This window comes from Hippocampus comes, unplaced genomic scaffold, assembly GCF_001891065.2.
Source record: "Hippocampus comes isolate QL1 unplaced genomic scaffold, H_comes_QL1_v1.1 scaffold58, whole genome shotgun sequence".
Lineage (NCBI taxonomy): Eukaryota > Metazoa > Chordata > Actinopteri > Syngnathiformes > Syngnathidae > Hippocampus > Hippocampus comes.
Window position 1 is genome coordinate 46,417 of NW_017805118.1, and position 12,664 is coordinate 59,080.

General features: G+C 43.4%; 1 protein-coding gene across 15 annotated transcripts in view; it reads left to right on the forward strand.

Annotated features, from left to right (window-relative positions):
- cacna1g (calcium channel, voltage-dependent, T type, alpha 1G subunit) overlaps positions 1 to 12,664 on the forward strand; it is an 80,981-nt gene that overhangs the window by 12,158 nt on the left and 56,159 nt on the right. For all 15 annotated transcript variants that reach the window (XM_019865680.1, XM_019865679.1, XM_019865669.1 and 12 more), the window contains exons 3-7: positions 3,182 to 3,279; positions 7,284 to 7,443; positions 8,783 to 9,077; positions 11,492 to 11,584; positions 11,667 to 12,537. In XM_019865680.1, coding sequence (XP_019721239.1) covers positions 3,182 to 3,279; positions 7,284 to 7,443; positions 8,783 to 9,077; positions 11,492 to 11,584; positions 11,667 to 12,537 — 1,517 coding nt within the window. The remainder of the gene's footprint in view (positions 1 to 3,181; positions 3,280 to 7,283; positions 7,444 to 8,782; positions 9,078 to 11,491; positions 11,585 to 11,666; positions 12,538 to 12,664) is intronic.

Below are 12,664 nucleotides of genomic sequence, written 5' to 3' on the forward strand. Positions count from 1 at the left end.
TTGCCAGGGAAATTTTTTTTTTTTTTAACCCCCCCCCCCCCCTTCTTCAGGACATTCCAAATGCTTGAGCATGCGATGACCAGTGTTTGTGAAATGGCTCAATTTGACTTTTCATTCCCATTCCATCCAAGGGTGGAGCCAAAGGTGGCCGCGGTCACCCCTGTTCACTCTCCGTCCAACCCCTTGGCCACCCCCGCTTAGCTAATCGCTGCTCTGAGATCGAAGCTAACTCTGTGAGAGTTTTACAAAAGCAAAGCAACTGCAAAAAAAAAAGGCATTCTGTTGTAAATCAGCTAAATATTGCCGTTCACTTGGATGAGATCCTGCTTGTGAATGTGTTGGGCAACGTTCCTCATATTTAATTTCATGAAGCCCTCACTGTGGATACTATGATAAACAATGACTTCTCGGTTAAAGTGGGCATTGCATGCAAGTGAATGAACCCCACTGATTTTTTTTTTTTTTTAACCCCTGATTGCATCTAATTTCACTTTAAGAATTTTTTTTGTTCATCATCAAACAAAAGTATTGATCTCCTGTTTCAGATTTGGTATTTTAATGAAAACCAATGCAACAAAAATGAAGGAACTGGCCTCACTGTTTCAAGTGGATCTGGTTTTGTGTGTGCGTGTGCGTGCATGTCAACCAGTACCTTTCATTGCATGATTTATTTGCATCTCATGACAATGTGCTGAGTTTGTCCTCGCAAAGAGATCTCCACATTAGGAAATGTGCATAAGTATCCAATTAGCGTGAGTGACAAGATGCAAAACCTTGCCTTTTATCCTCCACATCGGCCGTGTGCGAACTCGCTTCTTTGGATGAAGCCGGGAATTCTCTGCACGCAAACTCCTTTCTTTCAGGCTCGCCGGCGTCTGTCATCGCACAGCCCCGATGTCAGCGTGATCAACATGATTGGTGCACCAACTTTCTGTCGTTTCCATCATTTGCTTAAGACACAACTTGGGGAAGTGGAGCGGGAGCGCACCAAACGTCATCTGGTTCTCGTTTACAGGGCTAGCCAGTGTCCTTTCTTTGAAAAGAAGTCATTCATCATCTAATTGTTAAAAGTTTGTTCGGTGAAGCAATATTTGTGTGTGAACAATTGTCGAATCGTAAAATATCTTGCTCGAAGTGTGTTGCTGCGTTCAACTTCAGTTTCTACTATGAGAGTAGAAAAAAACTCACAATTCCTATGATGATATTGTGCTGCGCAATTTTCCTGTGGTTGTCGTGTCGTGCGGCGTCGGTCAGGCCATCCTTTTGACCCACTTCGCTGAATTTGATGTTATTCCCACAAACATGTCCGAGCTCTTCTTGAGCCATAAGAGAGTATGTCACTTCAAAAAAATTTAGACTTTTTTTCTTTAACTTCAAATATTGCACAGGCAAAAATGTCAAGTTGAATATAAATGTAAACAGCGTCAATGAGTTTTTCTACTGGTTCTCGATTCTCTGACAGTTTGGACGATGGCATTTTTTTAATTGAAGGTTGATTTTTTTTTTTTTTTGTTTTTTTTAATAAGTGCTTCTTGATCTGTTTGAAACCTAAACAAATGATTCCAGTCACAGAGCAAACACAATAACATTTACATTCTTTCGACTTGGCTGCCTGGTCTCTCGACATTGGTCAATGATGTGTGTCATCTCAAGTGTAATGCATCACGAACGTCTTGGGCGAGCACACGTAGATGCTTTCGATCCAGGATTGTCTAGCACGCAAACACACTCACTCACACACGCACGCACACACACACCGCTTGCATGTGTCGAGCATTTCTCGACAGGCAGACTTGGAGTGTGTGCAAGGAGGGAATTCCTTGGCCCGCGCGCCCTTTCAAAGCTGCACATGTGCTCCACATATGCGCCAAAGTGCAAGAAAAGACAGTGACAGTCTGATCACGCACACGCGCAAAACATTCCTCTTTGCTCTTCAGCTTTGTCCTTCTAACCTCCAATCACCTCCCTTTGAGCCTCCAAGGAGCTGCCGTTAAAAGCCCGCCGCGCTCCCGAGCCAGACTCATCTCGGGTTGCTCTTTTGTCCTGCTGCCGACGCCACGTTCCTCCTCCTCCTCCTCTCTTTCAGCGGCGCGACCACCTTTGGGCCGGCGCGCGCGCATCCCTCTGCTTCTGGTTGATTGTGCAAGCGTGCGTGTGACTGCGTGCGTGTTGATCAGGGCCCGCAAACATTGCGTGTGTGCTGCGCCCCATAGACAAGCGCAAACACATGCACTGCGGTCGCACTCCATTGAGCTTTGGAATCAAAGCGGATTGTTTGCCAGGACACATGCGTTGCATTTGTCTCCGAAGGCAAGGATGGAGATATGATTTGGTTCATTAGATCGTCAATTACAGCTAGCCCAGTGATAGTATTTTCGAGAGGCAACATACACACTACATACAGGGTAGTGTGCTAAATAGCACCTGTTACGTGCTTTTACACTCCGCATTATTTTTATTTATTTATTTATTATTTTTTTTTTTCATTGAAGGGCAATTTTTCGTGAACATATCCAATTGTAGGAGGTTGCAAAGTTGATTTATTTATTTTTGGGGGGCGGCAGCGGCGAGTTGCCTTAGTTTTAATGCGGTTTGTTAAAAAATGTAAAATGTGAGTATAATATCTAAAATAGAATCCCTCAAACTCAAAATTTAATGCTCTGCAATGGGCCGGTGACTGGTCCATGATTTACCCCCCCCCCCCCCCCCCCCACCCCCTCAAAGTGAGTTCTGTTGACTGACTCACCCATGATCTGAATGACGACAAGCACGAGACGAAAGGATTAAATTCTTTCAAATATGATTGGCACCCTAAAATGGTTAAAAAAAAAAATCACAAAACCGGTCATGAAAATCTGAATTCCCTGTATGATAGCGACATCCAATGTTTGCTCACACAGTATTTGCATGCAGCTTTATTGCCAAGTTCTTCAGATCTCTTCCAGTCAGATTGTAGTTTTGTCATGCTTGTTCATGATCATCATACCCCGACTGATCATTTTTATTCAGTCATTGATTTTTAAAGAGCGTTGACTAGCCTTGACTAGGTCACTTGCACAGTGAGCTCCAATTCCAATGAAATGTATTGCATTCTAACGCTCTCTCTCTCTCTCTCTCTCTCTCTCTCTCTCTCTCTCTCTCTCTCTCTCTCTCTCTCTCTCGTTTTCTCTTCCCCTCGTAGAATGTTGGAGTATTCCCTCAACCTGCAGAATGTCAGTTTTTCGGCAGTGAGGACGGTTCGGGTGTTGAGGCCACTGAGGGCCATCAACCGGGTGCCAAGTAAGTGATGGTCAAAAAAAACAAAGCAATAAAATGACGACCCATAAATGTTTAAAACGTTGGAAGAATGATTGGAATGTCACGATGTGGAAACAATGGTGACTTTTTTTAAAAACACAGGTGTGTATGTATGTATGTATGTATGTTCGTATGTATATACATATCGATGTAATTTACCTTTCTTGGTTTTGCAGTTGTGAGGTTGGACATATTTATGTGCAATTTTCCAACTCACTACCCATTTTATTAAGAGACAGAATTAATTCACAGCTGCTACACACACACACACACACACACACACACACACACACACACACTATTGCACTTGTTCCAAGTGGTAAAAATGCATAACCCCTCCGCTATCCTATTCCTCACGCTTACGCGAACATGATTAGCATGCGGAAAAAAAAAAAGCCCCCAAACATTCACATTCCTCTGCCCTTTCTGTCAGCATTTCTCATTAAGAGTGAAATGGGGACAGATTAAATTTCCACTCCATTAATGTTTAAATAATATATTTTTTTAAATTGTACCTAGCCAGCGTTGCACCTATTCCATTTTAATTTGACCTTTCACATTTTTATTTCAATGCACGTCATTAATTGGATTTATGTTTTGTTGTTATTTTGTTATCATTTCGAAATCACAGTTTTTGGCAATTAATAACAGCTACTAAAAAAGTGTTCCACATTATTTGGAACACATGATATTAAAAAAAAAAAAGTATGTCATGTTAGGAACAATTAATTTATTGCTTGCACTGTTTAGCATCTTCTCAAGTTTGACTTTGGTATCCTAAAAGGCTCCCAGTTCTGTTGTGTAGCCCATCCTCGTTAACGTCTTTCAATTTTTGGAGTTTTTCAGTCCTGCTACCTTGCTATCAATTCCGAGCACCCATCAATCATCTGTGAGCTGTCTCCGCTGGCAAACAGGCATTGTATATGCGATTAAAATAAACCACCCGCGTAATAATCACAGTTAGACAAGCATCAAATAAATGCGCACTGCAGTAGCTGCGTCTTAATAAGTGCAGGCGCAGTGATGTGTGCCAGATATTTATGGCCCCATCTTAATGTTTGGATGTAAAACAGCCCGTTGATAGATAGCTAAAGATGCACTCTTGACAGAACAACACTCCACCTCGGATGATGAAGAGCCCGTAGCAAGTTAGCTGCGTCATTTTACAGTCCACGCTGCCAGCATTTGCTTGAATTAATTGTTGTATTTATTTTTGACACTTACTTCTGATGTACACAGAAGATCACCAAATTTATTTGCTCATTTGGGTTGCGTTGTCACCTTAGCGAAGGAACCGCATTGTAAACCGAGACGTCCTTTTCTGACGTCCTCGTTTTCATTTGAACCAGCGAACTGAAAACGAGGACGAACGAAATTCGAGTGACATCGAAGCGCGTTTGTGAGTACAACAATGAAATTCTAATGCCGTGTTATTTCATGAGGGAGGAAAGAGTACTTTTGGGGAGGTGGTTCATGTTGACCTAAGCAGCGCTGATTTCTGGTGGCCATCAAAGAGATAATTATGACTCGACACCAATGCGCATCTTTGTGTGATGATCCTGCGCCCGGAATAGACTCATTGCTTGGTCACGATGTTTGCCCTTTGCCCAAAGCCTTATTAATCACAACCATGGGTATGTTTTCCCCTCATGCTCAAACCACAAATCACCCTATTATCACATTTTACTCCACTCATTTGTTTAGAATACACGCGGACAATAATTGCTTGGTTAATGCACGTGGACTTCCATCCAGATAATCTCCCGAAGACGGCAACGTCTGCCTCCCCCCGGCTTCCACCGCGCTGATAAAACCTTCCGCCTTTTGCCACACTGATCGCTTTCCCTCCAGTGCTGGAATTAAAGAGTTTGCGAGAAGCGCCAACTGTAACCTGCTCGGAGGTTGCCGCGGGGGCTTTCACGCTAGGCCGAAATCACTTCTTGACTTCAGTTCTCGTGACTTCAATCGAACGGACGGAGAGTCGGGCTTCTTATTTGAAGGCGGAAGATAGTCGCCAGTGGATCCGAGCAATCACATGAACGGCGTAATCCCGCTATTTTGAAAACTGCTGGAAGATTTGATTCAACATTTCCTGGACGAGGAACACACTCCTCGGCTCGTGTTAGCTTGAATGTAATCGCTTTTTCTGAAAATAAATATATGAATGCATCGCACAAAACATTCAACACATTTGAGTGTGATGTGAGGACTAACATTGATCTTTCCATTCATTTTTTTTTTTTTGTTCCACTCGATGTCGCGGCTTTGGTTTTTTTGACTCTTTTCTAAAGCCGCTACGCTTCCCCTGAATTCCTCTGCCCCCCCCCCGCCCCCCCACTCCAAACCTTTCCCCTCGCCCACCTAACGGAAGGCATACATCACACTTCGAAAAACGCTGCCGTGCACCGTCATCGCAATGCATGCAAATATTTGACGTCCTCATCCCCCCCAGCCTTGGTTGAAATCATTCCAAACCGCAATCACTGTGATGAAAACATTTTCCAAAAGCACTTAGCTCCTCTGTCCATCTTACGGCCATGGTCAAGATCAATAAAAATTGATTTGGGGCGTATCACATAACCAACTACGGGGTCACTGAGTGCCCCTTCGCCATTGGGGGGGAAAAAAAAAAGCCATTTCAAAAAGGAAAGCATGATGAGAACAGCTTTCAACAGCGTCACTTGTACCTGTGTAATACAGCCATTCATTAATTTATATTATCATATTCTTTTCATAAAAAAAGCCTTGATCATAGGATTAACTTGCAAAAAAAATAATAATCATAAGGTTTCTTATTGTAAGTCACTCATTGTTCCATTATATGTAGCTCCATATTCAAAATTAGCTTCATCTGACAATCCCATCACTTTGTGTCAGCGGGAAAGAAAATCCTCCTGAGGTCTATTGTGAAAATGGTGATAAATTAACGGTGTGTCAGAGGTAGAGGAGACTGTTTCAGATTGTTTTGTGTTCCTGATTTGTGCTCATGTTTTATTGAAAGTGATATTCTGAAAGGATTTCCATGTACTCAATCCATGTACCAAGTTCCGTTAAAATTGGCCAGAAGTAGCCACGGTGCAGCCGGAAGGATGGTGATTTTGGTCGAAAATACATTTAGAAGTTTGAGGAAGACAAACCTTGACATTCTTCTGTATGACGATTGTCACCTTCCGTCCATTTCTACTCAATGGCTTCTTAAAAAAAAAAAAAAAAAAAAAAAACACTGATCAGAACATGATCCTCATTTCTAATGTCAGTTTCCTGCGAGGAAGGAGGCAGCCTACAGGGATAGAAACACTTCCGGGTACTTAAAAAGAGACAGATTCAGAGAAAGACAAAATGGAGTGCATGTCAAACGAGAAAAAGGGGAATTCCAAGGCAATAAGAACGAAAAATGTTCCGATAATGTGGGCCTGAGCTGCGATTCGAGTGGTTCGACCAAATTTAGCAAAGAGGTGCATGTGGGCAGCAAACGAAGAGTGTGTGTGTTGTCAGGAGCGAGCGCACACTGTGCAGAGCTGTCAGAGATGCATTGTGCTCAAGGCAGATTCCAGTCTAGAGCACTGTGTTTAAATTCTTTTGTTAGTACCGGTACATTAGTCACAGCCAAAAAAAAACAAAACAAAACAAAAAACGTACAGTTTCATTTTGCAACTACCGTACGTCCCCCCCCCCCATTGAACATTTTTTGAGTAGATATAGAAAAGTATTGTATTCTTAATATTATATATAAAAACACATGATGTAACCCTTTCATGGACAAATAATGCAGGTATGCCAACCGAAGTTTCAAGTCTCAAGTGTTCAAAAACAACCGTGAAAAAGCTGTCAATTGTGCTCAGGAACGGATTAGGGCATTTACATGGAAAAGGCGTCTCGACTTACAAATTTTTCGAGTGAAGAAATTTCTTCCAGAACCAATTCATTTCGTAAGTCGAGTTACCACCGCACATGAAAGGAGATCTCACCTGTTTGCCTCTTGTCAGGTATGCGTATCCTGGTGACCTTGCTGCTCGACACTCTGCCCATGCTTGGGAACGTGCTGTTGCTCTGCTTCTTTGTCTTCTTCATATTTGGCATCGTGGGAGTCCAGCTGTGGGCCGGCCTGCTCCGAAATCGCTGCTTTGTGGAGGACAACTTCTCGTTGTAAGTTTTTTTTTTTTTTGAACACAAATAAATGTCATTTCGGCTTCTTATTCTACCGACAACTACTCGCCAGTAAATTGACACATGCGCGACATTTGGAAGTCGTAACATCCTTGCAATTATTGGGACACAAATTAAAAAAAAACAAAAAAACAGATTGATCAGATTAAAGCTGTTTCACCATACACAACGCTCTTAAATAAAACATGCGGTTAGTTTTATTGTAGCACCACAATTCGATTTGCCGAGCCAGTGTAATTACTGTGGTGACACGCTTGAATGAAAAGGAGAGATCTTTTTTAATCGTCTCAGTGGGGCATTGCAAAATTGGCCTCTGGTATTGGACATGTTGATCCACTCTGTCACAGGTGCACAGGCTGACTGGATTTATATGTTCATTATTATTATTATTATGACTATTACTGGGATGAAATGAAATCAGATGAGTTGGCTAATCCACAGTGGATCAATGAGGTTGAAATTCGTCAATGTTATGGCATGACATATTATAATTGGGGTCGATTTAGGTCTTTAGCTGGGGGGAAAAAAAAAATTAAAGTCCACAATTTGATATTTAGGATGTTGACATCTCACGATAGCCATGTAAAGGCTTAAAGGCGGAGCTTTACAATATTACAGTATTGATTGCATTCAGCGTAACAACGAACACACCAATCAGTCAAACAAAAAAAAAAAAATCTGAGAAAGCAAATAGTATGTCTCGTTCAGGTCGCACATCTGACGTCCTTGAGGCATCGGAAAAACGTGCATGTGCAGCACCGAAAGTCTCCGTGACCAGTCTGTGACCATCTAAAGCGATGGAACCGCGCAAATGTCACGCAAGCATCAAGTGCGCGGTTTTGCCCACTTTTTCACCGTCGTCCACCCAAAGAGGTGGCTGGTTGTTGAGTGACGCTTTCCATTTTGCAGCAGTACCAATGTAGATGTATGTTTTGGGTTACATTTTAAAAGCTAATTAAGCACCTGTATATGTATCACTTACTATAATAATTTTATATTACTTCATTAGGATCATTTGTTTTCTATTTGATATTAAGTCAGTATGTATTTGTCAAGACCAGATCAAAATTCTTTTGAAGCTACTTCTGGACTGGTTAATTAGTCTCCCGGGTTTCTTTGAACTTAAATTTGCCTGAGCTTTTGCTGGTTCCACTGCCCAACTTCAACATCGGCCTGTTTCCAACCATTTTTCCCCCCGTATCAATCATCCTTGATATTTTTAACAAAGATTAAAATGTCAGAAAAAAAAAAAAATTAGAGAATTTGTTGACCCCTGAGGTGCCACTAATCAATAAAATGTGCTCTCATTTATCCCCAGCCCTCTGTCTGTGGAGCTCGAGAAATACTACCACACTGAAAACGACGACGAGAATCCCTTTATCTGCTCTCAGCCCCGAGAGAACGGCATGAGGGACTGTAGCTCAGTGCCCAAGCTCTACGACGAAGCCGATCTGCAGTGCAATCTCGACATGTACTCGTACAACAGCACCGATAACACCACCTGTGTGAACTGGAACCAGTACTACAGCAACTGCTCTGCCGGTCTGGTGAACCCTTTCAAAGGGGCGATCAACTTTGACAACATCTGCTACGCCTGGATTGCCATTTTCCAGGTAAGAGCTAAATCGGGGAAATACAAGTTGCCTGAATTTCAGACGGGGCATCAATCGAATGGGTTTCATGAAGCGGATGAGATGGAAACAAAGAGGCGATTAAAAAAAAAAAAAAAAAAAAAAAGGAAGGCCAATTGTCTTGTAGCAGATGGCGTTGAAATATGGTTTGACGCGATTACCCGGACATGACACCCACAGCCTCAATTTTCCACCCCATTTGTTAGCTATCTCCACATCATCTGCAAACCTTTTGTCTGTTCTCATACATTTCTCTCAAGCGGGGAGTGTCACGTTTGGAGAAACAAAAGCCAGATTGGGGATTAGTTTCTCCCACTGGTGGGACTGTTATGCGAGTTTTCCTCTGTGTGGTGAAGCATGCACGAAAGAAACTGTGGGTGGGTGGGGGGGTGGATTAGATTTATGCTTGATTTTAAGAGAGTTGAGTGCTTAGTCACCTCCCAGCAGGAAGGTCCTGGGTTGAAATCTCGACTTCTGTCATCCTGAGGGCAATTTCTGTGCGGGTTCTCTCTGGGTACTCCAGATTACAGTGAAACTCCTCTACAACGAAATCATGTTTGCAGCAAGAAATTTTTCACAACAGGGGGTTTTTCACTGGAGCAAATTTGATCTCGGATGTAAACACACACACATACACACAAACGTATGTGTACTCTTTATTTTTATTCCAATAGTGCCTAAGTATGAGCATACACTTATTTGACACTTCATATAGTCAGTGTAGAAAGAAAAGGGAAAGAAATTGCAAAATTTACGATCAGCATTCACTTTCACCGACATCAATTTTATTTTGCTTCCTCCGTCTTTCATTTTGACCACTTTTACCCTCTCTTCTAGCGTCAGAGCTCTTCTTGTCCTAGCTGCTTGACATCCAAAGGTCCGTTTTGTAGCCATTTTAGCAATGCAACGTTCTTGCTGCGTCTGAAACGAACAATAACAAATACTTTCTGGACTATTGTGCATGTGTAAACCAGTGTGGTGGATGTTGTTGCCCTTTCCGAACGAAGCAGTAGAGGTCGCTGTTGGATTAGACTTCGTTGTAGTGAATCTCGTTGCGAGGCAAGAGCAGAGAAAAATATTTCTTATAACGCAACAGGGTTTTTTTCGTTGTATGGGGGGCAGGAAAGTGGGAATGGTGTTAATGCAATTACCCGGACATGACACCCACAGCCTCAATTTTCCACCCCATTTGTTAGCTATCTCCACATCATCTGCAAACCTTTTGTCTGTTCTCATACATTTCTCTCAAGCGGGGAGTGTCACGTTTGGAGAAACAAAAGCCAGATTGGGGATTAGTTTCTCCCACTGGTGGGACTGTTATGCGAGTTTTCCTCTGTGTGGTGAAGCATGCACGAAAGAAACTGTGGGTGGGTGGGGGGGTGGATTAGATTTATGCTTGATTTTAAGAGAGTTGAGTGCTTAGTCACCTCCCAGCAGGAAGGTCCTGGGTTGAAATCTCGACTTCTGTCATCCTGAGGGCAATTTCTGTGCGGGTTCTCTCTGGGTACTCCAGATTACAGTGAAACTCCTCTACAACGAAATCATGTTTGCAGCAAGAAATTTTTCACAACAGGGGGTTTTTCACTGGAGCAAATTTGATCTCGGATGTAAACACACACACATACACACAAACGTATGTGTACTCTTTATTTTTATTCCAATAGTGCCTAAGTATGAGCATACACTTATTTGACACTTCATATAGTCAGTGTAGAAAGAAAAGGGAAAGAAATTGCAAAATTTACGATCAGCATTCACTTTCACCGACATCAATTTTATTTTGCTTCCTCCGTCTTTCATTTTGACCACTTTTACCCTCTCTTCTAGCGTCAGAGCTCTTCTTGTCCTAGCTGCTTGACATCCAAAGGTCCGTTTTGTAGCCATTTTAGCAATGCAACGTTCTTGCTGCGTCTGAAACGAACAATAACAAATACTTTCTGGACTATTGTGCATGTGTAAACCAGTGTGGTGGATGTTGTTGCCCTTTCCGAACGAAGCAGTAGAGGTCGCTGTTGGATTAGACTTCGTTGTAGTGAATCTCGTTGCGAGGCAAGAGCAGAGAAAAATATTTCTTATAACGCAACAGGGTTTTTTTCGTTGTATGGGGGGCAGGAAAGTGGGAATGGTGTTAATGCATGAAGATTTTTTCACACTAGGAGGTATTTTCGACCATGTAGGTTTCGTTGTAGAGGAGTTTCGCTGTACCCTCCAAATCCAAACACATGTATGTTACCTTCATGTAAGGCTTTAAATTTAAAGTTGGAAAAGTGAATGTAACTGCTGATGTGTTCCAATGCGGCACAAAGTCGAACTGGTCCGCCATCACAACACACCGTTGAAAAAAATTGCAAGTCTGCATCTCCACTGGATGTTTTTGGTTGTCTGTTGCTCCTCAGGTGATCACTCTGGAGGGCTGGGTGGATATCATGTATTTTGTGATGGATTCTCACTCTTTCTACAACTTCATCTACTTCATCTTACTAATTATCGTAAGTGCGTCCCCGCTGAGCGTCGCGGTTCAGGTTCTTCTGCTATTGGACGACTCGGATAACGACTCTTCCCTGTCCTTAGATTGGCTCGTTCTTCATGATCAATCTCTGCCTGGTAGTCATTGCCACTCAGTTCTCTGAAACCAAGCAGCGAGAGAGTCAGCTGATGAAGGAGCAGAGGGTACGCTTCATGTCCAACGCCAGCACCTTGGCCTCTCTCTCGGAGCCGGGTTCCTGCTACGATGAGCTGCTCAAGTACCTTGTCCATGTGGTCCGAAAGGGAGCCAAACAGGTGGCCCACATCTGCAGGTTCTTAGCACGTCGCGCGGGACTCAACATTGCCGCCTCTCCGCCTCCAGTGGAACCCCAACAAAGGCAGAGCCAGAAGAGGAGGAGAAAGTCCTCAAGACAGGGGTCATTGTCTGTTTACCACATGGTCCACCCTCACCCTCACTACCATTACCATCTTGGGAATGGTAGCGTGAGAGCAGGAGGCGGCATCAGGTGTCTGGAAGGTCAAGACGCGGATCCATCTTCTCGCAACAACAACGTGGGAGCCTCCTTTGGCGGAACCCTGACTTTAGCGCCACCGCCACGCTCAGTCACGACAGCAACTTCCGACAGCAATCTAGTGGGATGTGGGGATTCACATTCAACCCTCGGCGCGCCCCGCCGAGAAACCCTTTGCTATACCCCCACATCCTCAACCCTGTTCCAAACTCCAGGCCCATTCTCCTTGACTTCAGCGTTGACGTCCAGGGCGATGAAGAGGAACTCTGTGCCGTTTGCTGCTCCCGGTCCGAAGAATTACCCCACTCTCCAGGACAGAGCTCTAGCAGAGTCGCGACGAGGTAGCGTGGCAACCAGTACTCTCACGAATATCGGCCTCAACATCCCACCGATGTCCTATGGGAGAAGGCGGCAGAGCCTGGCGGACACCCGCAACCCCGCAGGTAGATCGTTGCTCGCAACTCTTTTGAAGTTAACTTGAACCACGCAAATCGAAGGGCCAAAGTTGTTTTGCGAATCTGAGCACAAATGACTTTCAGCTACCGGTATTTAGTTGAACACAAAAGTATT